The sequence below is a fragment of the Cercospora kikuchii genome (genome assembly GCF_019650295.1).
Source record: "Cercospora kikuchii DNA, contig_00003, whole genome shotgun sequence".
NCBI lineage: Eukaryota > Fungi > Ascomycota > Dothideomycetes > Mycosphaerellales > Mycosphaerellaceae > Cercospora > Cercospora kikuchii.
In genome coordinates, this window is record NW_025408584.1 from 2,141,547 (window position 1) to 2,167,217 (window position 25,671).

The 25,671-nt window shown below is 54.1% G+C and overlaps 7 protein-coding genes across 7 annotated transcripts; 2 read left to right on the plus strand and 5 right to left on the minus strand.

Annotated features, from left to right (window-relative positions):
• Nucleotides 1-499: 499 nt before the first annotated feature.
• On the plus strand, nt 500-3,076 carry CKM354_000522800 (uncharacterized protein; the record flags this gene model as incomplete). The annotated part of the gene is made up of 1 exon (XM_044800497.1): nt 500-3,076. One exon carries the CDS (start codon nt 500-502, stop codon nt 3,074-3,076), a length of 2,577 nt encoding a protein of 858 aa, XP_044656432.1.
• A 719-nt stretch (nt 3,077-3,795) lies between these two features.
• CKM354_000522900 (uncharacterized protein) lies at nt 3,796-5,464 on the minus strand (the record flags this gene model as incomplete). The annotated part of the gene is made up of 2 exons (XM_044800498.1): nt 3,796-5,118; nt 5,198-5,464. The coding sequence occupies 2 exons, from the start codon at nt 5,462-5,464 to the stop codon at nt 3,796-3,798; spliced, it is 1,590 nt and encodes a 529-aa protein (XP_044656433.1).
• A 1,012-nt stretch (nt 5,465-6,476) lies between these two features.
• On the minus strand, nt 6,477-9,911 carry CKM354_000523000 (uncharacterized protein; the record flags this gene model as incomplete). Its single annotated transcript, XM_044800499.1, has 1 exon — nt 6,477-9,911. One exon carries the CDS (start codon nt 9,909-9,911, stop codon nt 6,477-6,479), a length of 3,435 nt encoding a protein of 1,144 aa, XP_044656434.1.
• Nucleotides 9,912-12,552: 2,641 nt separating this feature from the next.
• CKM354_000523100 (uncharacterized protein) lies at nt 12,553-14,316 on the minus strand (the record flags this gene model as incomplete). Its single annotated transcript, XM_044800500.1, has 4 exons — nt 12,553-13,305; nt 13,356-13,744; nt 13,807-14,156; nt 14,225-14,316. The coding sequence occupies 4 exons, from the start codon at nt 14,314-14,316 to the stop codon at nt 12,553-12,555; spliced, it is 1,584 nt and encodes a 527-aa protein (XP_044656435.1).
• Nucleotides 14,317-15,637: 1,321 nt separating this feature from the next.
• Nucleotides 15,638-17,752, minus strand: CKM354_000523200 (uncharacterized protein; the record flags this gene model as incomplete). Its single annotated transcript, XM_044800501.1, has 10 exons — nt 15,638-15,661; nt 15,723-16,265; nt 16,317-16,574; nt 16,633-16,663; nt 16,716-16,812; nt 16,872-16,919; nt 16,984-17,064; nt 17,172-17,289; nt 17,349-17,369; nt 17,450-17,752. The coding sequence occupies 10 exons, from the start codon at nt 17,750-17,752 to the stop codon at nt 15,638-15,640; spliced, it is 1,524 nt and encodes a 507-aa protein (XP_044656436.1).
• A 1,853-nt stretch (nt 17,753-19,605) lies between these two features.
• CKM354_000523300 (alpha-1,2-mannosidase MNL1) lies at nt 19,606-22,869 on the minus strand (the record flags this gene model as incomplete). The annotated part of the gene is made up of 1 exon (XM_044800502.1): nt 19,606-22,869. The coding sequence occupies one exon, from the start codon at nt 22,867-22,869 to the stop codon at nt 19,606-19,608; it is 3,264 nt and encodes a 1,087-aa protein (XP_044656437.1).
• Nucleotides 22,870-23,273: 404 nt separating this feature from the next.
• Nucleotides 23,274-25,379, plus strand: CKM354_000523400 (protein translocase subunit TIM50; the record flags this gene model as incomplete). The annotated part of the gene is made up of 1 exon (XM_044800503.1): nt 23,274-25,379. One exon carries the CDS (start codon nt 23,274-23,276, stop codon nt 25,377-25,379), a length of 2,106 nt encoding a protein of 701 aa, XP_044656438.1.
• Between the last annotated feature and the right edge of the window lie 292 nt (nt 25,380-25,671).

The window sequence follows — 25,671 nt, forward strand, 5'->3', positions numbered from 1 at the left end:
GACGACGACATCGCTGCACCCTCCCGCACAGCCTGTCCCTACGGCCTCTCCTCTCCTTCATCACGCGGGGCGTTGCCCATCTCCACACTCCTCGACGTAAGCGCGGCTGGCTCGCAACGGGACTGTGCAACAAAGAAGAAGAATAAACCACAGACCGGCTGACACACGCCGCTGCTCCTGAGCAAAGGCCCTCGATATACACACTCCGAAACGGGACTTCGAGATTTTGATCCCAGGGAAGCCCCTTGCATCCACGACCGGGTCTAATTCCCGGCGAACACCTGCTCGCAACTGCAAGTGCGCCCACAGCGCAACACCGTCCCAGCGCTGCACACGATTCATCCGGCAGTGGTGCTGGGCAGTGCAGCGTCTTTCCTCCCTCGAGACTCGGAAGTCTACTCCCACCCATCGCCCACCGCATGGTCGACAGCCGCGACTGCTACTCTACCACCTCCCCTGAGCCGCGGCTCTGCAGCGTCTCTCCTTCCTTCCGCCCACGATGCAGCGCCCACCCATGTCACCGCTCTCGATGAGTAGCAACGACTCCTCCTTCGTCGGCCAGTACAGCAGCCTTGGTGCAGCGACATTGGGGAACCCCAGCGACGGGCCCTATGGTAGCGGAGGACCCTATGGCGCAGCACGACCTCTGCAGTCCTCGCCACCTTCTTCGCAACATCCGAGCAGCTCGACCGACGTGTCGCGTCCCTCCGCGAGCGGGTCGAGCATGAGACCGCCCTCTTCTGCGAGCTCCGTAGGAATGTCCAATGATGGGCGCATGGGTCTCCCGAGACCGCCGAATCGAGACAGCAGCAGGAGTCAGATAGCACCGGGCAGCGAAGAGGCATTGGCGAGACACTATGCTGCACTCAAGGCATACTTGGCCGACAGTTTGCAAGACGAAAAGGGCAACGTGAGACCGAATAGAGCGCGGGACAAGCTCTTGCGACTGAGTGTCACGCAATTCATGGAGCTCAGCACCGATGTCTACGACGAGCTGGTTCGAAGAGAAGATGAAAGGCTACAACGCGTGGAGAATGTGCCCAGGTTCCTGCTGCCCAAGCAGAATTTCCACCCGAAACGGAATCAGGCGCGACAGAAACTCAGCACGCTACCTCCAGAACGCTTCCGCCAACTGGCGACTGATGTATTCTACGAGCTCGAACGACGCATACCGAGATTCGTTGGCGGAGACATTTCACGGCCAATGAGTGGCGCTAGCAACGTCAGCAGTCGAAGTCGCGCACCCACGATCAATGGCATGCGGCCGCCAGGACCCGGCTACGGAATGGGAATGGGTGGCCCTCCTCCCCCGAGAGGCGCCTCTCAAGGAGCGCCGTATATCGCGGGTCCCAATGGCCCAATGGCACCCGGCCCGCGCAGACCGAGCGAAGCCGCGTCCTTGGGGCGGCCTTTACCCAAGCAGTTTGCAAGCAATACGATCGTGCCCAACAAGAGCACTATGGTGGAAGACGACGACATGGACGATGATGAGTTCGGACTGGATCATGTCTCCCCAGGCATCAGCGATCGTTATAGCAAGGCGACGAGCGCGGAAGATAGAGATCGCATGAAAGCTCAAGCAGAAGAGATCGCAGAATTGAAAGAGAAATTGGAAGCGCTCGAGAGCAAATTAGCCATCAAAGACGAGGAATTGGCGAAGACTGCAGACATAGAGGCCGAGCGAGGCGAATGGGCTACGGCACGAGTAGGGCTGGAGCAGAAACACGCCGATGCGCAAACTCTCAACGATGCGCTCCAGCAGGAAATCTCTGAGTTGAAGTCGAGATCCCGGGACGACGACGAGATCCGCGATCAACATGATCGCAATCTGCAGGACTTTCAAGAGCAGATCGAAGATCTTCAGGAGCAGCTCGCAGCCAAGAGTGACGAGAATGGAAAGCTTCAACTCCAGTTACGAGAGGGTGCCGAAGACACCGCAGCGTTACGCCAGCTGCAGGTGGAGCTTGACGAGCTTCGACACCAATTGTCGAACAACAGGAGCCAGCTGAGCTCCGCCGAGCACGACAAGCAAATGGCGGAAATGCAAGAAGAGCTCCGCAAACAGCAGAAACTCAACCAGGAAGTCCAGGACCAAGCCATGGTGTACCTGAGGGAAATGCGCGAGCTCAGCAGACAGCACGACGAGGCTGTCGAGCAAGAGGAGAAGATGGCAGCACAAATTGCCCAATTGCAGAAAGACAACGAGAGCTGGAGGCAACGTTATGCCAAGGTCAAGGCCCAGAACAAACACCTCCGCGCTTCAACAATGGGGCTTGGTCTAAATGCGGGTCTCGATACGGGCAGCCTGGTTCGTCAAGAAGGTCTCATCTCGGAAGGCGGTTTGGTCCGCGATACGGATGTTGCAAGCTTCCAGTTGGCAGTGGATGAGCTGCTCAAGGTGGCACGCCAGCACAGCACCGACGATATGCTGGAAAGTGTCAAGCAGGTCGTGGTCAGCATACAGGCTATCACTTCTGCTGTGCGTGATGAAGGCTATCCTTCTCCCGCGCCTTCACCACTCTCTCCAGGATCCAGCGCGCCCGCTCTTAGCGTTGGCAAACTCAAGGCCAGAGTCAATGGTACAGCGAACAGTCTCATTACTGCTACGAAACAACACGCTGCAGCACATGGCCTCTCGCCTGTTGCACTGCTGGATGCCGCGGCGAGCAATTGTACCGCTGCCGTGGTGGAGCTCATAAAATCTGTCCGCATTCGACCTTCGTCTAAGAGTGAGTTCCAGGATCTGGATGCCGTGGATGAGCTGAACTCCTTCTACGACGATGGGGCGTCGCCAGTCGATGGCAAAAGCCTGACGATTCCCGTGCCACAGTTCGGACCTCGAGGCGATTCTGCACAACCTGCACAGACCGAGGGCACTCCGACTGGCAAGAAAGGCAATGGAGGCTGGTTTGGCTGGGCCGGAAAATGGGGCGACGGCACCACTGACGACCACCCTCCACAGGTCGACAGCAAAGCTCCATCGGCCAATGGCGGGCCACATCCACCCACAGCAAATGGCCACGCACACAAGGCCTCCATCGCCAGTAGTGGGAGCGATTACGATCCGTACCGGTAGTCTCGGTATCCGGCCAACTTTGGCTACCCGACTGCAAGGAGGAAGGAGAAAGAGAAAGGATGAGCGAATCTCTTTCTCCATGCTCTTCCCTGGAAGCATAATGTTTATTGCGTAACATCTTTTGGAGGTCTCTACATTTTCCTGTTTTACTTACGGCGTTGGCCACACATGGGGAATCGGATTGCAACAACGCGGCCCACGTTTTGAAGGGCCGAACTGCTCACGCATTTTTCTATCGACGACCTTGTGCGATAACCGCACTTCACACACCGCTTGTCTTTACATGGACTTCTCGGATCGTCTCTTATTTCGAATGGATGCTGCTTATGAGTAGCTGGGTGATGGGTTTCGCTTCGAGTCTCATATTAGATGAGGAAAGAAAATCCTTTGGATACAGACCGGGATGGATATCTACGACAAGAGGCGAGAGTCACACTGATATGGCGATTACGGTTGATCTTGAAAGTAGGATTGCAAAATCGGGAGCGAGAAATCTTAATATGTAAAGACTTAGTGTCTCTTGTATTTTACATATTATCTGGTATGAAGTGGACGTGGAAATGTTCATGTATCGAACGATGTTTCAATTTGCCGTATGTTGAGGTTGATGTGTGTGGGAGCAGAGGGTTTGAAGCGTGAGTGATTCATAACGTCGTCTTGGTCATTATTAGACCTATCTGATGATACATTTCTGCCAGCGCAATCATCGCCGCCAGGTACTACCTTACAAAGAACTTCAATTCGACAGGTCTCAAGACCAAATAAGCCGCAGCAGCAAAAGCAAAGCCTAGCTCGAAACCTACATCTCCTCCATACGGCGCCTCGCCCGCATGCAGTGCAATTGGACCTACCCACCACGTCTGGCTCATTCCCGTAACCATACCAGCCACTCCACAAGCAAAAGCTGCCACGGCCGCGAACCCCGGCGGCAATTTCTCCGGACGATCGTAGAATTCAGGAACGTAACCTCCAAATCCGCGTTTGAAGACAAAATGCTCTGTCAACGAAACGCCCTCGTAAATGGCGAGCCAGTATCCAATGAAATTCATGAAATTCTCCAACACGGTTTCGAAGTGGCTGTATCCCGGGATCGCGATCGCGATGTAAACGCCTGTTCCGACACCCGTCCAGATGAAGCGTGGGACGCGCTGGGCGTAGCGGGATAGGACTTGGACTGTGAGGGCGACGGAGTAGATGTTTGGACAGTTGTTGGCGATGATCGATAAGGCGAGGACTACGAGGCAGAATTTGCCAAAGGTTCCTGTGTGGAAGATGAGGACTGCACCGAGGAGACCGCCGGTCCCTGAGGTTTCGTAGCCGGAGGCGTAGCGGTTGTCGCCGTTGTTGAGGGATGTTGCGCTCATGATGGCGATTGCGAGGAGTTCGGTGAAGAGGAGGGGGACGATAAGGCCGAGCCAGGTCCAGAAGAAGACTTTGCGACGCGATTGGGTTGATGGCTGGTAGACGGTGTAGTCTGCTGCGTAAGAGGTCCAACCGGTTGCGAAACCATAGACCGTCGCGCCAAAGGAGAGGACGTTTCCCATCTCGGATTTGCCGGTCTCCCAGGGGATGTCAACGAAATCGCCGCTGTGCGCGAAGAGACCAAGAACAATGAGGAAGATAATAGTTGCGGGTATCCAGGAGTAGAACTCGTAAGCGTGAACGACCTTATAGCCGAACGTACACACTATGAAAGTGCAGAACGCAATGATAAGGATTCCAGCGAAGCCAGGAACGGACGGATTGACCGTGTTGATGAGTTGCGCTCCGACGATCGAGTTGACCGAGGACCAACCAATGCATGCGAGCACGTTGAACACAGCGATGAGCTTGACACCCCACCAGCCGAACCAGAATCTCGAGAGTACCATTTGTCGGAGACCGAATTTGGGTCCAAACGTGGAGAAGAAGCACACTGGAGTGATGCCGATGAGGTTGAAGAAGATGCAGACAAGCATTGCATCTGCGACTCCAAGGAAGAATAACGACTTGGCCAGAATACCTATGGCGAAAGATGAGACAACCATATTTGCCGATAGCCACTGTATCACAATCGTCAGATACCAGTCTTCCTTCATCGTCCATTCGGGACATGTTCTTGGAGAATCACGGTATGCGTACCATCGTTGAGACATTCAACAAAGCCTTGAAACCATCATCGGTTCGTTCATCCTCGGGCACTCGTTCGATACCGCGTTGTTCGACGTTCAACTTTCCTGCGAAGCGCTGTACTTTCGCATACCAGCCGTTGCCATACTCAAAACTCTCGCCCGGCACAGCTCCGTCTTCGTATTGATTGCTCGGCCTCTTCTGCGCGCTGCTGTGCGAACTGCCTGTTCCAATGATGCCTCCTGTTTTCTCCACATCTTGGTCGTATTGGTATGCCATTTTGCAAGCACATTCAAAACTTCGGCCAAGCAAATGGTGACTTGAGAATGTGTAGTTGCAGCTTCGGGTGGTCCGGCTTCACGAAGAAGTTTACTCCGGCCTGGCAAGCAAATGCCAGCAAAAGATTCTGGGATCCCACAAGATGGAGGAAGCTTGGAGTGCGAAAGAGGAAACGAAGTGAGTCCACATCGAGCTGCGTCAGATACTTCAACCTCGCGCATCTGCACGCGCGACAGATGTTCGGCGCCACATGTCGCCGAGTATCTTCCCGTATCGGTTCCTGGTGCCCACTTCTGATAACGAATCTACGGCAGGCAACTCTCTCCCAGAGATCTGGGATATACAAACTTCAGAAGACGGGCCGCTGACGAAGGAAAGAATGACTGGCTCCGACAGCAACACAAGCGGTCTGAATCATGCAGCAATTGAGACTTCAACAATATTGAATTGTCGCATTGTTCATCTGCGTCGTCAAGCCTTGCTTGGTAGTCTTGGCTTCGAGCTTTAATTCGAGTCCTGCAGATCCGGTCGCGTGCACGCCACGCTGTGTCGGCTCGCGTGTCGAATTCGGTCTTTGGGAAACCCAGAACACGCGGCAGAGATAAGAAAGGTGGACCAATGATATCAGTTCAATTGCGAGAAAACAACAGGGTGGGCTTCGGCTTGATCTGAATCTGGGGTCTTCTCCGATCCACTCACTCACTCAAAATTGGGCCGTACCTCTGAACCTCAGGCAACATCCGCACTGTGCAGGGGTGACGGGTACACCGACAAGGCACTTCTCGACCTTCAGTCGATCAGTGACTGAGTGACTTGCATTCAGATGCAAGCCTCCCGCTGCCCCTCCTCAATCTTACTATCGGAGGGGGCCGCGTACTGGCTGTATGCACCTCAGCTGCCACGGCGAAGTCCTCAAAATCGAGCTCTGCCAGGCGCAAAGGGCCAAGTGCTGTGAATCGACGAGTGGCAATGATCTTGGCCATGGATTGCATTGATCACGAGGTCTCATTGATCAATACCTGGTTCTAACGCCTCCTCGCAAGCCTTCTTTCCAAAGACAGCAGACGCTCTTATCTTCACACCACTTTTGAACCATCCAAGGCTTCAATGGCTCCTGGATAAGTTCATATTCGTCTTCCGCAGCCGTAGTGTCATCCTTATCCAAGGCATGTTGATCCTGCTTCTTTTTGCGCCCTTTAGCTTTTGGTTTCAGCTTTAATTTTCTGCTCTTCACTCGAAGCCCTCTGTCGTTCAGCCAAGCGGTCAGGTCTTCCAAGACAATCGGATCGTAGAGCAGTATCTTCTCGTACCACGTCGGATGTGCGAGATCGGTACTTGGTGCGGTAGACTTGATAGTCGCTGTGATTTGCGGGAAGAGCTCCGGCACGACGTTCGTCCAAGAAGCATCCTCTGGCTTCAGCTTCGACCAACCTGTTGCTGCAATATCGGTGTCCTTCGGCTCCGATACTTTCGACTTTGCTCTTGCAATCACCGAAGGGGAAGCGACCGCTTTCAGATCCAGAGGTCGCGCGGTTGATGGAATAGACGTAGCTCGCCGCCGAGCTGGGGAAGGCGTAATCGGGGCGTCGGAGTCGGAGATCTCATCTATGTTGACAAATTCCGAACTGCAGATAGGTTGCGAAGCTGAGAATGTCTTTCTCGGCTCCGCCTGATCGGATGTTAGTCTGGTTGCCGTGTCCAATCCCTGCTTGGGCGACCTTTGAACGCCTTCATCCTTTGTCATGTCCTTTCGAGGGCGACCACGTGGCTTTTTGTGCACTGAGTCCCGAGTTGCCGTTGCCATTCCAGTATGAAGAAGGGCCCTACGCGGTGAGGTATTGACATCGAGTGCTTGCAGAGCTGTGCGGTCCCGAAAGGGCGAGGTTGCTGCTCGCTTGATCTGGGGTGGAAATCTCAGGACTGGCGCTTCTGTCGCAAGTCTCTGTATGGATCGTGGAGACTCCGGGCTAGAGCCGAGCACCTTCCAATTATCAGACCCAGGCGCTTGATCAAAGGAGGCCGATGCTTCATTGGCATCTGTACAGGTAGCACTAAGCCCAGGCTTGTGCTTCAATTGCTCGTCCACCCCAAGCGCTGTGCCCAGAGAATCAATGGGCGGTGTGCAGCACAAATCGACGAGGTCGCGCTGCCTCTCGCTCGTTTCGCTCCCATCGACAGGAGCGGACCTCTGCAGTAACTTTGGGCTATTGTGTCCAGTCGGTTCATTATTCGCTTGCTTCGAATGCAGTTCGGCCTCCAGGCTGGTGGCCAAGCGAACTCCCGCCACTCTTTCCGCGCCAGGTGCCTCACGCGTCCTGGCTGATCGCGCTTCTGCAGGCAGTAGGTCGTCCTCGAAGTTCCTTGCGGCGGAGCGCCATAGATCGCGCATCGCTTGACCGCAAGACAAAGAGGTCCCATGCGAGGCGGTGGGAACCCTGACGGAGCTCCTTCGCGAAGGACTCCCAACATCCCCTTCAGTTGCAGCTATTTCTGATTCCTGTAGCGCACGCTGCATCTGTCGAACGAATGTTGGCGAGTCCTCGGTGCCCAGCTGGCTCGATGTGCCAAACAGGAAATTCTGGCGTTCCTCCCCAAGTCGTGCTTGCTCGGGAGCATAAAGCTCGCCATACAACTCATCCTCATTGAACCGGACTTTCACTTTCGCCTTTGACTTGATAGTTTTCTTCGTCTGATCGATTAACGGGGCTCCACCTTCCAACTTCTTCGATCGCGGTTTGCGAGGCTTTTTCGACGACACAGCTGGCTGTTTCGCAGTCTCTGCCGTAACTGTTACAGCAAGACCCGCATCGCCGTGTCCGTTTGCCGCAAAGAAGGACGAGACTGTAGCCTGCGCAGCTTGTGGGATATCCTCAGGTCGGTAGGCTTTGGTGGCGAGCTCGGTAATCGTCTGTGCTTTCTTCTTGGGCAGCTTGCTTTTCTTTGTCTTCTCCGCGGGGGCATCTTTCACAACTTCAGTGTCTTTCCTGGCCCTTGGCGCGACTGTCGCCTCATCGGCGAGCTCGATCTTGCGCCGCTTGAGCAGGCTCTCGCCAGATGCAGCTCGCTGAGGCACAGGTAGGTCTTTCCTGGAATATGCAAGATCGCCCAAAATTGTAGTGAGCGAAGTAGCAGGTCCTTCGCCGTCTTCTACATTCATCGATGTCGGGCTCGTCTCGCCCCCGCGCGACAGTTGCAAAGCGTCTTTCACAGGAGTCCAGCTGCGTCTGCGGCGGTGTGCTTGTGCTGGCTGGTTAGCTGATTCCTCAGGCAATGCTGCATCCGCGACTGGTATGCCAAGTTCGATTGCCGAATCGTCGGCAGCTGGAGCAGATTTGGTGAAATAAGTAGACTCGCTGCCGGTCATACTATTCGTGCGTTTGGCAAGGCCAGTATTGGAGTCAACACTTGGTTGCGCAGCCTTCTTGGATTTCCTCGGCGCTCGCTTTGGCTTTTCTGTGGGTAACTTCTCGGACTTGGACCTATCTAACTCAGGAGATCTGCGACCCTGTACCTGCGTGGCATTGAGGCCTGCGAATTGTGTCGAGGCAAGGTCATCCGAGTTCAGGACAAAAGATGCTGACTTGGCCAATGGCTTCCGCGACTGTCTACTGGGTGCATCGCCGCCAGACTTGGAGCTGGGGGCACGTTTAGCATGCGCTTTCTTCGCCGGCGCGGCGGTAGCCTTGGACGTCTTCGCAGAACGTTTGCGTGGTTGCTTGATCGTCTCAATTGAATCCAAACGCACGTCAGCCTTGTACTGCTGAGCAGATGCGTAGTCATCGGGCGCATCAGTATCCTTGTTCAGACCTTGCAGGAGGGGCTCGGCCACTTCTCTTGCAAAAGGCAACGCGCGCGAATCCTCTTGGATCCCGCCGTCGAAGCTATACACGGAGAGAGAAATGCTAGGTGTCCTTGATCGTTGCTTGTATTGTTCTGTGCCAAATGCTGCAAGGCTGAAGGAACCTCTCGCAGGACTCGGACCGCCCTGTCGTTCTCTCGAGGGCCGGCGATGAGCGAACGATTGTGATGGGCTCCGAGCTACTACGCCACGAGGTGTCTTTGCAGACAGCGCTCTCGCCTCCCCGGCATCCTTCGCGACCTTACTGACGCTGTCGAAAACGCCTGGTTCACCACATGCCTGAGAAGCGATCTTGGCCTTGTTGGGTCTCGCTGACGTTGAGGTCTTGTCGAGAGCGGCATGATCTTGAAAGTAATTCGACTTTAGCAGACTCGCCGCGCTTTGAAAGCCCCTACTGTTGCCTGTCACGTCCTTCGGTGCCTTGGCCTTCTCCTGCAGACCAGCCGCTGACTTGGGGAAGAACGAGGACGGGCTGGGCAGGCCGGGAGAGGAGGACTCGGTGGGGCAGGCTGGTTGGGGTGGCGTTTCGGAGGGCAGACGAAAGGGCGGCGGCGAGGACGAGGGGATAACTACGGGGCTCTGCGCCATCGTCTCGCTGGCGAGACGAGCATGCGTGCGGCGAATGCAGCGGAAAGACAGCGTGGCGGCGTCGGTGTTGTCGGTGCTGGGGTGTCGCGTACAGCGTGCCGCGTCCTTGCCACGTCCACTCGTGACAATGCCAATGCCTCTGGCTGCCTCAGCCACAAACACCTGGGACAGACTTCACTCTCGCATGGTAAATGTTCATGCGACATATGCACCCGATCAGGTCTTGCATTCTCATCGCGTCGACATATGAACAAGTACGCGCATTCACGATCAGTTGTCTCCGCCTCATGATCCTATACGAGAAGCATTCGCGGTATGCATGAAATATCTAGCGAACACGATGAGTCTGATCATGTTCTGCAGGCGAATGGCAAGAGATGTTCGAGCTTATGCACATAGACCACTGCAAGGCCACCGTGTACCGAAGCCTCTGTGAGTCTCAAATACGGCGCGGGTTCCATGAGGCTTAGAGTGTCATGCATCCTTCCCCAGGGCCACAAATCACCACTGCTTGAGGCAGCTGATAACGTCCTGCCATGTATCCTGCTGAACACAATCCATGTCATCGGCCCGCCGCTTTTGATGCGATTCCGCCGCTGGAGGAATCCCTCTCCTTGACTCTTTCCCATAGAAGTGCTCTACGGCCAGGCACGGTGGACTGCGGAGCAGCACGCTAGGAACCAACGAGCTCAAACCCGGCCTGGCATGGTCGCAATCATGCGGCCTGCCCATACACTTCCAATTAAAGTGAGAGCGCTTGGCTAGCAATTGATCGTTTCGACTAATGACAGGCGTTCCAGATTCGAGGGAAAGGGGTGGAACTCCTCGTGCTATCCATTTGGCGTGCATGATGCGCCATGGCACTAGCATCCGCACTCTTCATGCCGTGTAAAGCCTCTCCTAGGGATCGGCAAGTCACAGTCTGTTGAGGTTGTAATCCTGTGCTGCGTAGCAGATATCTTTCTCTTTCTTTCAAATGGCTGCGCCTGGTACGTCACCAGAATGAAACAATGTGATCGGGACTGAGAAATCTATTGCTGGCATCAAGATGACGAAAAGATCTTGACAGGTAGAAGGCCCGGCGATGGATGTGATAAGCGCTCTAAAGTCGTCTTGTTTTGGGAGCTGACGTAGGTAGCTGTGGTCTGCGGGCGTGAAGTGGTTGATGAGAAAGAGACAGCGCGTCTCAGTGGCATCGAGGCACAGTACTGGTGCAACGACTTCGACCGCCCAGGCCGCTTCATCCAAGTAACGCGTGATTGCAGATCCAAGAGATTCACGCGGGCGAACATCTGTACGGTCTGGTCGACAACCAAATTCAGCATCGCCAAAGTCGAGTCGTCAGGTTCAAATGGTGCATCGAAACTGCTGGTGAGGATGAGGGGTCATTTGTAGCACCGGATCGAAACGAATAGCTGTTGTGCCCAGCTATAGCGCATACTGGCATATGCTCAAGGCATCCGCACTGTTCGAGTCTCGCAGCAGGCGGACACTCACCACAACTTCTTTTGCCCTGCAAAACATAACAGTGCTCTTGAAAATCCCTCAGATGACGACCCAGCGCGTCAAATACTGCCCCAATAAGCTGCAAACAGCGACAATAATTTTGCTCGATCGCCAGCGGCATCACATAGCAGCGAAGCCAACGATTCCGAAGCTTGTCGACCGATGTTTGATTATATGGAGTGAGCCAGAGTTTTGCTCCAGCTGTGTCGTACGGCAAAAGAATGACCTGAATAGCAATACTTCATGAATATTGTGTCAAAGTGTTGAAGAAATGGCAAAAGGTTGACAAGGTTGGTTCGAAACCAGCAGGCCCAGGCACACGGAGACTGATGACAGCTCCAGTTTGCTGCCGACGACATGTTAGTATTCTTCCGGTCTGTTAGACACACAAAGACAGTGTCGGTGGCAGCGACAGTGGTATCTATCTACTTCAGGACAACGTTAAACGTCGAAACCCAGTTGGCAATGGCTCTTAACGCAGTAGCAGTTCTGAAACAGCTACTTCGCCAGGGGGCAGCAAAACGCGACTTGGATGCGCTTATAGCTTTTGACTGGTACTTTCAGCAAACTTAGACCTTTGTGACTGCCTGGGGCTCGCAAGTGAAGGAGTGCATCGTGGTCAGCCGAGCTGCCAACGCAGAAATCACAAACATCACACGGCGCGCGCTGATCTCGGACGGCAGTAGCACATCGATCAACGACTTCCATCCTAGATGACCACTGCAATACCAAAGGCGAGTCGCGGTAAACGCACTTGCTTATGTCATTGGCGTCTCATTCTCGCGAGTTTGGACAGACTGTACCAACAATCGCCACTACCAACGAGACCCGATTCGCGAATCGACAGCACGCGCGATGAGTCCAGCACTTCTTGATCGATCGAACAGCTTATGGAGACATTGCCGTTCACAGCCGCTTTACGGCTGCGACGATAAACCGCCGATTGACACCGCTCACAGCATGGAACCACTCGACCCGTCACCACGCGACTTCACTTACCGCGATGAACAACTTCGGTTTTGGAAGAGATGGATAGGAAGAGATGGCCAGAAAGAGATGGACCGAAGGAGCAATCATTACTAGCTTCTGCGATACCGTTCTGTGTACGGCTCGAATACTGGACAACAAACGCACTCTAAACCTTCTCAGCCCGCACACTCTCAGAATGAACACTGCCCAGCCTCTTTGCGTTCATGTCAGTGTCCTGCGCGTCCGCCATCGTCAAACGCTTCTCAGCAGCCTCATTGATCAACATATCAAGCTTCGACTCTCCAGGCTTGGTATGCCATGGCTTCGGTCCTCCAGGCGCAAACATTTCCTCAATCTCCTCTAGCGACTTGTTTGCCGTCTCCGGATATGTGAAGAAGAACTGCAATGCAGCCAAAACACACATAGCACCAAACACGATGAACATGCCCCATCGAATGTTGATGAAACCGGGTGGAATGTAGAGGCCAAGGGCAAAGTTGAAGAGCCAGTTTCCGAGCGATGCAATACCCATACCTGTGGCACGAGTCTCCAGCGACCAAACCTCAGCGGCATAAATCCAGCAGACTGGTGCGAGTGTAAGAGCGTAGATGATGATGAGGAGGTAGCAGAATGCAATGACCGTATGTGCCTTCGGACCAGTGACACGAATCAGGACGTTGGGGTTGTTGTCGACACCTCCAGGGACGTATTCTGCAGAGGACAAGATACCGCCAACGACAAAGTGGCAGAAACCCATGGCCAGAGCACCGTAGATGAGAAGCGGCCGACGGCCAGTCTTGTCGATGTAGAAGAACATGACTGTTGTAAACACGATAAAGAGTGCGTACTGGACTCCGGAGGCGATGAGATTGATGTTTCCAGTCAAACCGGCCATCTGGAAAATGTACACAACATAGTACTACGAGCATGTCAGTTGAGTACCGGAGCATTCCTTGGGGGCACACTTACAGTCATAACATTGGCACCGCTGTTCTGCTGCCACATCTGAACAGTGAATCCTGCCAATGTTCGCTTCCACATGCCATTGTAGACGAACTTCCTCCAGCCCTTCGCAGCAGCGCGCTCAGCAGCGAGTGTCGCAGTAATTTCTTCCCACTCAGCCACCACGAGCGGGTCATCCTTGTTGCCTCCTGCTTGAATCTTCGACAAAACATGGATAGCTTCTGCGCCTCGATCTTTCTTGGCCAACCAGCGAGGACTTTCAGGTAAGAATGGCAGACCGGCGAGGAGGAATACGCACGGGACGAACTGCATACTCCAGGCAATGCGGAAAGAGGCGTCGCCGGGAATGAAGCTACAGCCATAGCCGATAAAGTACATGATGAGGATGCCCCATTCTGTGAGTCGTCCAATGTCAGCCATAGACCTCTTGTGTCACAGCATTCACGCCTGAACTTACCAATTGCCAGCTGCTGGATGATAATCAAAGATCCACGCTTCTCCTTCCTTGCAATTTCGGCCAAGTACACTGGGACCTGCGAAGAAGTGATACCGACAGTGATACCGTTGATGACACGGCCAGCGACGAGGGAACCAAAGCCATTGGTGGCAGTCTGCACTGCTGTTCCCGCCAACCAGAATAGAGCAGCAACGAAAATGGCATTCTTTCTTCCAAGCCAGTCAGATATGGGACCAGCGATGATCGAGCCGACAACAGATCCAGCAGCGAGTGCAGATCCGATCGCTCCTTGTATGATTCCAGCAGGGTTGTCGAAGTAGTCTTTATATTGATTCGTTCCGATGATGGCACTGTGTCATAGAGTTAGCATATATTCGCATGCTCCCGACTAATGAATGCCTTCTAATATTCAACTGACCTCATAGATGATATGTCAAAGCCAAACAACATACCACCTACCGTGGCCACGAAGGCCACGAAGTAGGTGTTGTACGTCTTTGGGATCTTCATCGTCTCAAGGCACCCCAATGGTGTATCCAAACCTGCAGTCACAGCAAATGTCCTGGCAGAGGCAAAAAGCGGACCTGCATCCAAAACCTACGAGAAGAAGCAGCGTGGGTCGTGGTGAACTATATCTTATACCACACGAGGCGAAGATCAACCTCGTCAATGCCCGTTAGCAAGCAAGGAGCTAATCAAAACAATCTATCGGCCCCAACAATGGATCCATACCAGCTCCCCTTGCCGGACTCACATGCGCTGCCCATGTGCAGCTTGGTGGCGTGCGTTTTGCATCCCAGAATGAGCTTATTCGACATGTTTGCACCAATTGCAATGCACTTCTCTAACAAATCTTTTGGCTAAACCTGGTCTTGGACGTCGCATTGGCGATTCTGGGCGAGGGCAGCCAAGAAGTTTGGAATGGAGTTACTCCACGAATGGAAAGGGACGCCCAGAAGCTAGAAATTGGACAAGCAAGTCGATCTTGGCCGTTTTGGTTTCAACACGCACAGCAGATGGTGGAACTTTGGAAGTTGCAGTGAAGACTGTGGAGGCTGTACGCATGGTCTGCTGGCAATGATCGATATTCCGCGGCCTGCACCCAGGACAAGACGAAACGACTCGGCGATCGCTTCTAGTTCTCCTCAGCTGAACACCATAATCATTCAACTTTGGGATCATCGCGCTTCGCGCCGACACGTACCGGCTTCAAATCGCAAATCACTCTCGCCGCATCTGGGCATCCCAGCTTGGCTGGCTCAAGAGTCGCATTGGCATTGATATACCAAGATGTCCTCCACATCGTATTCTGGGGTCCCGCGTGGAGTACCCGGCTCTCTTCGCTCTGCAACTTTGCGAAAGAGCCACGGCCGCTGGTGGAGAAATGTCTTTTAGCAATTGACTTGGAAGGATTCTGAGATGATATCTAGAAGGATCCGAAGGTGAAGTGATTCCACGGGGCCGTCTTTCGTGTTCTGCCTAGCAACGAAACTGCACACACCTCAGCTTTTGAAAGACCAAGAGCAGACTCAAAGGTCGAAGACCCGAACTGGAAGGCTGAAGTCTAGAATAGCATGTCTGACCCACAAAATTGGAGTAGATGTTGCGGGCCGTTGCAGCACCTCGGCAGCATATGATGCATCGTCGCCTACAAACATCCTGTGCCTGAGCTCAAAGGCAAGCCGATGAATGCAGATTGGACGAGGCGGACAGAGCTGAGAATGCAGCAGTACGTATTCATTTCTGCATATCTCATAAGTATGGACAAGACTGTACACTGTTTTTTCCATTTGTCGTCATCTTCGTCAATTTTCGTTCCAGAGATCTTTGCTCAGATGGTATATCGGAACGTAGACTGCAGCCGCGAATGTCAGTATAACGACAAAGAGGCTCTGAAATTCAGCTGAAGCACATACCTCTCCTTCCAGGATGACCTCGCCTCGGTCAGCCTTCTTGTTCTGAGCAATGAACCACGTGTCCAGGAGCCCGACAGTCACGATGATGATCAAGCAGGCCGTCATACAAGCCCATAGGCCAGGCAGATATGCTGGGGCGTCTTGTGTGCGGAACACGAGTGAGCCTGCAATACCTCCGATACCACCGAATCCGACCAAAGTCGCAGAGCAGAAAGCTCTCTTCCACTGGCCTCTGATGTTGTTTCCCTGGTAACTCATGCAGATAGGGATGTTTGCGTTCGCGCCGGCACAGGTCAAGAAGACACCAAAATATCGCACTCCAAGGACCTTGGTCCAACCAATAAGGGCGAGGCCGATGATGCACAACACGGCGTTAGCACAGAGGATAGGTCCACGCATCTTGTACTTGTCGCCTGCCCAGCCACAGATCAACATCACAATGCCGGCAAAAGCGTAAGGTGGAGTGACAAGACATTGCGCCTCGCCCACCGAGAAGCCCATCCCATTGCGGAGGATAATGGGCAGGAAGTATGCGAGGGCGTACTGAATACAACATTAGTGACCCCTCAAAGGATGACTGGTGCTCGAACTTACGGTGATGGTGGTGAGACAACAGAAGATCATTGCAAAGCCCCAAACCTTGGGATCAGAGGCTGGCTTGAGGAACTTGACCAGGTTGAAGGGTTCGGTCACTGTGTCTGCACGATCGGCTTCGACGCGGGCGATGACCCAGGCCACTTCACGCTCATTGAGGAAGTTCCAGCTCTTTTCTGGGTGGTCGTCTGGGAAAGGCACGAGAAAGAACCAGCCAACAACGGCAATGATAACAGTGAGAATGCCTTCCATGATGAACTACGAAGAACGTCAGTAAACCTCAGATGGCGAAGAAAACGCAGCACTGGGGACTTACGATCCATCTCCATCCATTGAGATCGGCCAAGCTATTTTCTTCGTCAGCTCCGCTCTGTGTAATGCGGCCTCATATTTACTCACCCCGCCATTTGCATCAAGCCATAGGCCAAGATACCGGAAGCTGCCGAAGCGAACATACCGATGAGGTAGAAGAAGGAGTATCTCTTGCCCATTTCATCTGGAAAGCATGATGGTCAATACACTATTCATGAAGCTGGAACTCGAGTATGAACTTACATCGCACGTACCACGTGCTCAGCAGATATACGCAAGCGGGGAAGAAGCCTGAATGGAGAATATCAGATATCAACAAGTCCCGTAACTCGAAGGATGAGTCTCGAATACTGACCAGCTTCAAAAAGTCCTAGTACGACTCGCAGACCAGCCAGAACATCCCAGGCTGGTGCGAAACCCATTCCGATCATGACACCTAATAAACAGTCAGCACTCATTCTACTATCTTCCCAATCTCTGTCTCCAACAGAGGACCAAGATCGACGCTTCGCTCGCTTGCTACCAAAGACCGATGACACTTACATCCCCAGAGGAAACAGATAGCACCCAGGAAATTCTTTGGCCCAATCTTCTTGCAAAGGACAGTCGCTGGTGGCTGGAAAAGGACATAACTGATGAAAAACACGAGGGTGATAATAGACTACGCCAACAGTCAGAATTGTCTTTCTCGTTTCGAATGGCATCGCCTCAACAACTTACATATCGAAATCCTACGAGAACCTGAAGCAATCACACAGCAAACACGTCAGCAAAATAATGCCTCTTCCCCGCAGTACGATGACTCCACATCGACAACATACCAGGTCCGTCGTCATCCCCGCAATAGCCGCCGCCGACAAATTCGTGCGATCCATCAGACTGACACAGTACATGACACCGACCGTAATGATGAGGCGGCGATCGATTCTGTGTATGATCTTTCTCTGCTCCTCTGGAGTAAATTCGCTCTCGATCTCTCGTAGGCGCGCATTCTTCTCGTTGATGATCTGCTGCTTTTCGTGGTCATCGCTAGGGGCATTCTCGAGCTGAATGCCGTAGAGGCCGTCTTTCTCGTTGATGTGATTGCTATTGCTTGGGGAGGAGGAGGGGCGTTGCGCAGCCATGTTGGAATTTGACTGTGCTGTTGCACAATGCCGCTCGTCTTCGTCCTGGGTTGCTTCCAGCTGAAGCGTAGGTGGCTCAATCTATCCTGCTGACAAGGGCTTCAGCTGCCCAAGATAGAGGTGAAGAAGATAACAGCCCAAAATATGATCGGAAACAGGCCACGAGCGAAGCTGGAGGACAGGAAACAGGGAAATGGTGGGGAATCTACGAATCTTTGTGCATCCCGATTCCCAAATCTGTGCTGCACAACAAGCCTCGGTGGAAGCACCAGTTGAAAGGAGGAATGCCCAGAAAGTGAGACACTTCCCCAACAGATCCTGGTAAGATCCCCGTGCTTGGCTCGCTGGACACGCGAGCGTAAAGCGTGCATAATAGGCGAGAGGACAAGTGCGAATGTGGCGCCGTAGGCTTGCTGACAGACGGCGGCGGGCGGCTGGTGAGCGACAGCTGCACGCGAGAGGTGTAAGTGAGCTGCACGACAGCTCGCATCTGCTCGTAGCTGGTACAATGAGCGTGCAGGCAGAATGATCTGCCGGGTCTCGCTTGTACACGACAAGCAACATTAGCAGAACTTGGGGATTGGGGTTGACGAAGAACACGACTCAGGGCTAAGACAGAGTGTGGAGCAACGAATGAGGGGGATCGCGGAGAACCTGTCACCTCGCCCCTGCTCGCCAAGAAATACCCGAACCAAGGGCAATCACAGCACGAAAGAAGAAAGTGTGGACACGCCCATGTGGTGGTTGCGAAGCACGTTGCACTGCAGATTTGCCACGTGGAGACAGTCTGCCAATCGATTTCCGGTTCCGAGAAATACGATGCGATGCGATTCGACATCTGCTAGTCACAGTGATGTCCACTGAGGCGTTACATGATATCTATTGGCATGCCTGCGGGAATTGGTTGAGGCTCTCGTCCACCTACTCATTTGGGAACACGATACAACCCGCCAAGATTCCCTTACGCAAGGAGAACTTGCCACAAAGGGACAAGAAGCACCCGGAGCCCCCCGGGCACATCGTAGATCCTCTGGGGTGCATACAGAGAATGTCCGTCAAGACCCGTCATTTCTTTCCTGCTTCCGCTGTCGACTACATGCACGCCAAGTACCTACCGATCCCCCTCCCCTCCCCGACTGTCGTGCTATCATCTCTCACGTTCTAGACTCCCCATCACATTCCTTCTGTGCTTTCAGTGACGACTCCATGCAACTGGCAAAAACTCCCAACGTTACAAGAAGCTCGAAAGTGGCATTCTTAATTTTGCGCTTGAAGGAAGCTTGACTCACCGCAAGGCAAGCCGAGGCGTAAAGCGTACTTGGAGAAAGAGGCGTTCAAGCCACGAGACTTGGCAGAAAGCTAAACGGAGCTTGCGAGAGCCGCTCGGTCGGTCGGTCACAAACTACCAAAGCGGCGGTTTCGGCATTGCTGTCGGGAGTGCAAACGAGATGCTGACAGAGAGCTATGGGCCGATCAGTCTGGGGCGAAGCGGAGTGTGCGGAGTGTGAAGTGCTCCGGTGACGAGCACGATGTGCTTTTTTACTGGTGAAGTGACGATTCCCTATCCGAAGAATTGAGTAGCATCTGCTAGTCACCTGCTGTGTGGCTACGGGAGAGATGGCCCGTCCGATATAGTCTCTATCCATCTGGAACTCCTTGCACAGCTTGCAAAATATGTACAAGTGAAGATCAATTGGCTCTGGTCCACCTCTATTCCTGTGTTTGCAGTCGTGTAAGACCGAATAGGTCGGTCACGGGATTCTGTTCGCAACGCGCTTACGAAATCAAAAGTTTCTCGCTTTAATCACATACGAGTCTCTGGACTTCCCAGAAGGCAATACGAGATCGTCAAGCTACAACATCATCAAATTGCCAATTGGTACGCCAAGACTCTCGAACCAGTATCGCCTCTTCACTCCAACGCCGCCGCCCGAGTCGCCTTTGCCGTTACCAGCAGGAAGTCTCTGGAATTGGCCGCGATCGTTGAAAGTACCTTTCCCAGTAGCAACAAGATCGAGCAACGCAAGAGCGTCGAGCTCCTTTCCATCGTCATTAGCAGCGGCCCTGTTGCGCGGTATCGTTGGCACAATGGTCCCGTCTAGCATGCACATTGCTATGGGGTGCGGTCGAACGATGCCAGAAGGCATGCGCTGAACCTGGTCGAGCAGAGGTCTGATCAGACCATGTTCACCCTGATGGCCAATATCGTTCTCGTTGGCAGTCAGCCCACTCACGACGATGACTAGCTGTAGTGCGTCGGGAGAGGGCACGAATGAGGGTATGTTGGCGAGCTTGTCGTTGAAGGAGCATCCGCCTCGCATGACAACGAGAACCTGATACTGCCGGGCTACATTGCTAGGCAGTCTATTGTCGCACAAAGTGTCATCGAGGAAGAATACAGACTTTTGCGGCAAATTACCAAGGGTAGTAGTGATGACATCCACGTCCATCTCAGACTCTGGGGCGCTTGCTCCGGGGCCCGTAGGTAGAATGGCGGGAATTGCGTACCTCAACACTGAAGGCAAGCCATTAGTCCTTGTATTTCCACGGAGCTTGTCGGACAGCTTGTAGTCAGAGCCAGATCCTGGGAGGAGCTTATTCAACATGTTGTCAAGCTCATCCCACAGTGCATCTAGGGTGCCATTTTCCGATAGCTCCACGTCCATCGCGTCCCTGTCATCAACCCAGGTCGGCACGTCGACAATGAGGTCGATCATCTCCAGATCCCGCTGCCTCGTAAAGTGAGGATCCGCAGGGCTGACATCTTTTAGCGCCGTACTCGTCAATAGCACTCTTTCATCTTTGCCAAGAGCGAAGTTGCCAATGGTGTTGATCCGATACTCGTCACCCATGATGCTCTCTACGAGCACACCATGACCATCAGGTAGCAGGACACTCCTTGGCTGCTGGACCATGCCAATGCGCATGTTGGAGAGGGAGTTGATGAGAACTCCGAGTTCGACCTTCTGCACTGCGTTGAAAGGCATCTGTCCCTTGTCCACTTCGGCAGCAGAGCTGCCTAAGGCAGGGAAGGTCAAGGTACTGACAATGGGATTGATGATGGGCGACGACAGGCCTTTCGCGGGGACGAGAGATTGGGGTAGAGTCCATGGATGGAAAGTGTAATTGGTGGGGCTTTGCACATCTGCCAATGAAATGCCTGGGCTATTTTTCGAAGGACGCTCCAAGCGAGAAGATTGATGGCTGGGTGGAATACGCTCCGTGTGAAGTTGAGCGAGTGCTGCGGCGTGGAACAAATCTCCCCTGTTTGCTGTGTTGCTGACCGTAAGTGGCAATGAGGTCGGTGCAACAGCACATGTGGGCGCGGGCGCTGATATCGCTCGTTCATCGCGTCTGTTGGCAACCTTGAATGGATTCTCCTGATCAGAAACCCTCACATCATTTGGAATGATGAGAGGGTGGCCCTCGGTCGTGAAGACCACGGGTGAGTCAAGTCTGTTGAGAGGATGATCTGCTGTGAAAAGCAGGTACAGGTACTTGGCGGTCTCCCCGAGAAAAAAGCTTTCCATGCGGTCTCGTTGTTCACCCGTCCTCACATCACCAAGGTCCGCCCAACCGCACTTCGTCCAGCATCGCATTCTGATGTTGCGCAGTGCCATTTCACCCACGTGGAGATAGTAAGGATCTTTGGTGGCTTGATGGAGATGAAAAGTGCTTTCGATGAACTCCGGACGTCCTGCCCAGTGCTTGAAATGTGGTTCGAGATAGTTGCTCCCGACTGGCCAGCGTTCAGGAAGTGCGCCGAACTTGGTCCACAATGCACTCCACAGCAGGTGCGACTCGATGGCCTCATCGAGCTCGCCGGCGAGTACAAGTAGCCCTGGATAGTAGGCAGAGAGGTTGTCCACCCAATTGTGGCGCTCACCGCCCGTATCTGGATCGACCTGGGCGTAGAATGGATGCTTCACCATCCGTGCATTTCTATAGATGTGACGTTTCACACTCGCGTGAGCTTGCTGCCACACGCTCAGAAAACTCTCCGGCGACTCAGTCGAGTAGTTGCGTGGGTCGTAGGGTAAATTCGAGAGCAGGATATGAGATTTGAGGGAGTACTCGAAGAACGAGTCAATGCCAGCTCCGATGCCAGAAAGCGCAGGACGAGTCCACTGGCCTGTCTCTGCATCAATACCATTGCCGAGCAGATTGATGCTGGATCTCCGATCCCAAATCGCCCAGAACGCTTTCTTCGCTGCGTCCTCGAAGCGTGGGTCTCCCGTCATGCGACTAAGGGCAGTGAACTCCAGGACCAGACTGCCGGCGCCCGCGGAGCAATTCTCGGTAATCTCGCGTGGATCGGTGGAGGTACCGTCAGCACGGCAGAAGCCCGACTCTGCGTCCTGGTAAAAGGGAATTCCATGGCGCAGATTTACTCTCGGATAGGGAATGTCGGTGGGCGTACTGAAAGCGGGAAGAAGTCGCTCGGCGAGATCCTGAGCCAGGCGGAGCAGCTGCCCATTGTATCTGAGCCCGTTCTTCCACTTGATGCCGGCATTTCTGCCAGCCTTCCAGACTGGGTTGTATCCTGCGATGGGCAGATCGCCTTGCGCGAAAAGGTGGGCAGACAACAAGCCGCCCACGCCGCGAATGTTGGTTTCGAATACCTGGACTTTGGAGTCGAGATCGAAACCACATGCTCGCGTGCCGCACCTGCCCGACTCGGTGCCGTCTCCGTACAATTCCACCAAGCTCTTGACTCCGTCCTGGAAGTCACGCAGCGGGTTGTGCTTGTCTTTCTTGTCCTGTGGGCCGGAAGCGAGGATGGCGAGAGTGGATAGGGAATCGATGAGGGTCAGACTGTAGTTGCCGAGGACGTCGTTGAGACCGATATCGCGAGGATCGTGGCGATTGCGAGTCTGCGGGCGACATGAGATGGGCCGTAGCTCATCCTCGGGGAAAGCATGGCGCATGTAATTGTCAAAGCCATGGTAGAACAACTTCTGAGTGTCGCGGCGGAGGTGTGAGACTTGGTCATCGGTCATGCCATTGGCGACTGCGGCGCACCAGGCGCATAGCAGCACGGCGAGCAGCATTGGCCATGTCGTCGTGCCGGTCGCGTGCGAGGCCGAGGGGAGTGGCCGGAGTGCAGTCCACCGCATCAGCCGTCATTTGGCTGCTGCGTCGGCGGAGAGGAGGGTGGTGGCGGTGGGTGGGATGTCGCCGTCGTCACGAGCGGATACCGTTGTGCGGCATAATATGGAGCAGCAAGAATGCACTCGTGTCCTGTCGTCCAAGAGGCGTGAGAAGTGAGCGAGGGGAAGAGAGTGGTGGGTGTGCGCCAGGTGTTCACAAAACGACATCATCGCCCGGCCGAAGCACCGCGGGAAAGCTGCCGCGCGCAGCAAGAAACATCTCCCGCGCGGACAGACCTATACTGTAGAACATCCATCCATCCATCCACTGTCGCTTCCCATCCCCATCGCCTAAACTCAACTTCAGTCTCAGCTTACCTTGATTGGCGATAGCTGCGTGCGATAGAAGCGTCAGCGGCCGCCGGATCAAAATGCTGCCTCGAGCAGCTCTGCGGGCCTCGAAACCGGCACACATTCGACATGGCGCATTGACAATATCGCCCTCGCCCTTGCGCATCCGCACATACGCATCGAAACCATCGCGCCCGCCTCCACCGCCGTCGGGGAGTAGACCTGCCAGACCTCCGCCACCAAAAGGCTTCACGCCCGCGACAGGCCAAGCACGACAGACTTCGCCAGGAACTGCGGCTCCCAAGGATCAGACGTGGAAGCCGAAAGATGGCATCAACTTCGGTAAGCCCGCCGCTGCCACCCCCAGCGGAGCGGGAGCAGCATCTGCAGCCGCTGCGGGTGTCGGGCATGCTGCTACTTCACCTGTAGAAGGCGCAAGGACAACCGATGAAGCTTCCACGCAGTCGCCATTGGGAGGGCAAGACCCAACGCAAAAGATTCTGCAGATGTTCCAGGAGGGCAAGGGGATTGGAGACATTGCCAAGTTCGTGCAACAACTTCCACCGGAGCAACAGCAAATACTGAAGGACATGACACCCACCGCCGCTCCGCTCACTCCACAACAGGTTCAAAGAGTGCAAGAGCTGCGCGCTGCAGGAAAGAGCTGGGAGGAGATCGCCCAGGAGGTTCCCATCGAGCAGGCGCAGGCCGCAGCAGCGCAAGAGCAAGAGCCCGTGGCGCAGAGAGCAGACATAGACGAGCCCGTAGCAGGATCCATTCGAGAACAAGCACAGGACAAGGTAGCTGCCTCAGAGAACACTGTACCTCCACCGGAGACACCGCCGCAACAGACCGGTCCGCTGCCAGACTTGCGCCATGGTATTCCGAGCACATTCGATCTAGAATTCGGTCAAGCCAAGGCGCGGGCGAGAGAGCAGGATGCCGCAGAGTCACAGGAGGACAAGCTCGATTTAACATCAGAAGGCCCGCGTAGGTCACGAGACGATGGCGAGGAAGGCGAGAGGCAGTACGATCGCAAGGCATATGAGACTTCGCTTGACCGAAGACGGGCCTTGCTCATGAACTACCTGTACGCTTCCTTTGTGCTTGGAGCAGTCCTCACTGGCTTCTACCTCGGGCGCCCCTTCAACTCCCAGGAAGAGATTCCTCAGGGTCTCGAGGCGGACGATGCATCAGGCTGGGCGCCACAAAAGATCTGGAACCGGATGCGTGGGAGACTCGGCAGCCAGGTCGGCCATTACACTGAGCCTGCCTTCCCCAAGCTTCTTCCTGATGTGCCGGAATCGCAGCGGCCTCCCTTCACTCTGGTTATGTCTTTGGAAGATCTCATGATCCACACTACATGGGACACCAAGCACGGATACCGCACAGCCAAGCGCCCGGGCATCGATTACTTCATCCGCTACCTGTCGCAGTACTACGAGCTTGTCCTGTTCACATCCGCTCCACGCGCCATGGCCGACCCAATCGTAGCCAAGCTGGACCCGTACCACTTCATCATGTGGCCGCTGGGTCGTGAGGCTACCAAGTACGAGAAGGGCGAGTATGTCAAAGACTTGTCGTACCTGAACCGGGACCTGAAGAAGACCATCATCGTAGACACCCACGCACCGCACGTCAAGAACCAGCCGGAGAACGCCATCATCATTCCCAAGTGGAGTGGTGATCCTAAGGATCCACACACGAAGGACCTTGTCGCGCTCATTCCTTTCCTCGAATACGTTGCAACTATGGGTACAGACGATGTCCGTCAAGTCCTGAAATCGTTCGAAGGTCAATCGATTCCAGAGGAGTTCGCTCGAAGAGAGCAAATTGCTCGCGAAAAGTTCCAAGCTCAACTCGCTGAGGAACGGAAACGGAAGCCTAAATTCTCTCTGGGCTCTATCGCTTCCGGTCTCGGAGTGCAAGGCGGAACTGGGATGGGAGGTGGCATGGTCTTGGCTGACGGACAAAGTGTTGCTGAAGGCCTGCGACAAGGCAAGATGCTGAGCGACCAAATCCGCGAGCAGGGACAGCGACAATACGAGCATTTGGAGAAGCAGATCCGCGAGCATGGAGAGCAGTGGTTGAAGGAGGAGGCCGAAGAGTTGAAGAAAGCGCAAGAGGCACAGATGAAGGAGATGAAGTCTGGTGCGCTGGGATGGTTCGGCGGTAAGAAGGAGTAGGAAGAACGCAGGGAATGCCTGGACGAAGACTCTTTGCTCTTCAAAAGTATTGTAGTTGAGTTTGCTGCATTTAGCGGGTTTTCTCTCCTAGGGATGTGGTGGCATGAGTGGCTGTCTCTCCGGTTTGGTTGATGGATGTACAGCCAGCTTTTCTTTACCATGATGTGTCAGTATAGGTCAATGTAACAAGAGAACAATATTTTACAGCACTCAGACGACAAATCGGTTGATCGCCTGCTGTGTAGCGTACAAAACAGATGTGTCTGTGGTCTCGGTCTCGCTTTCCACTGCA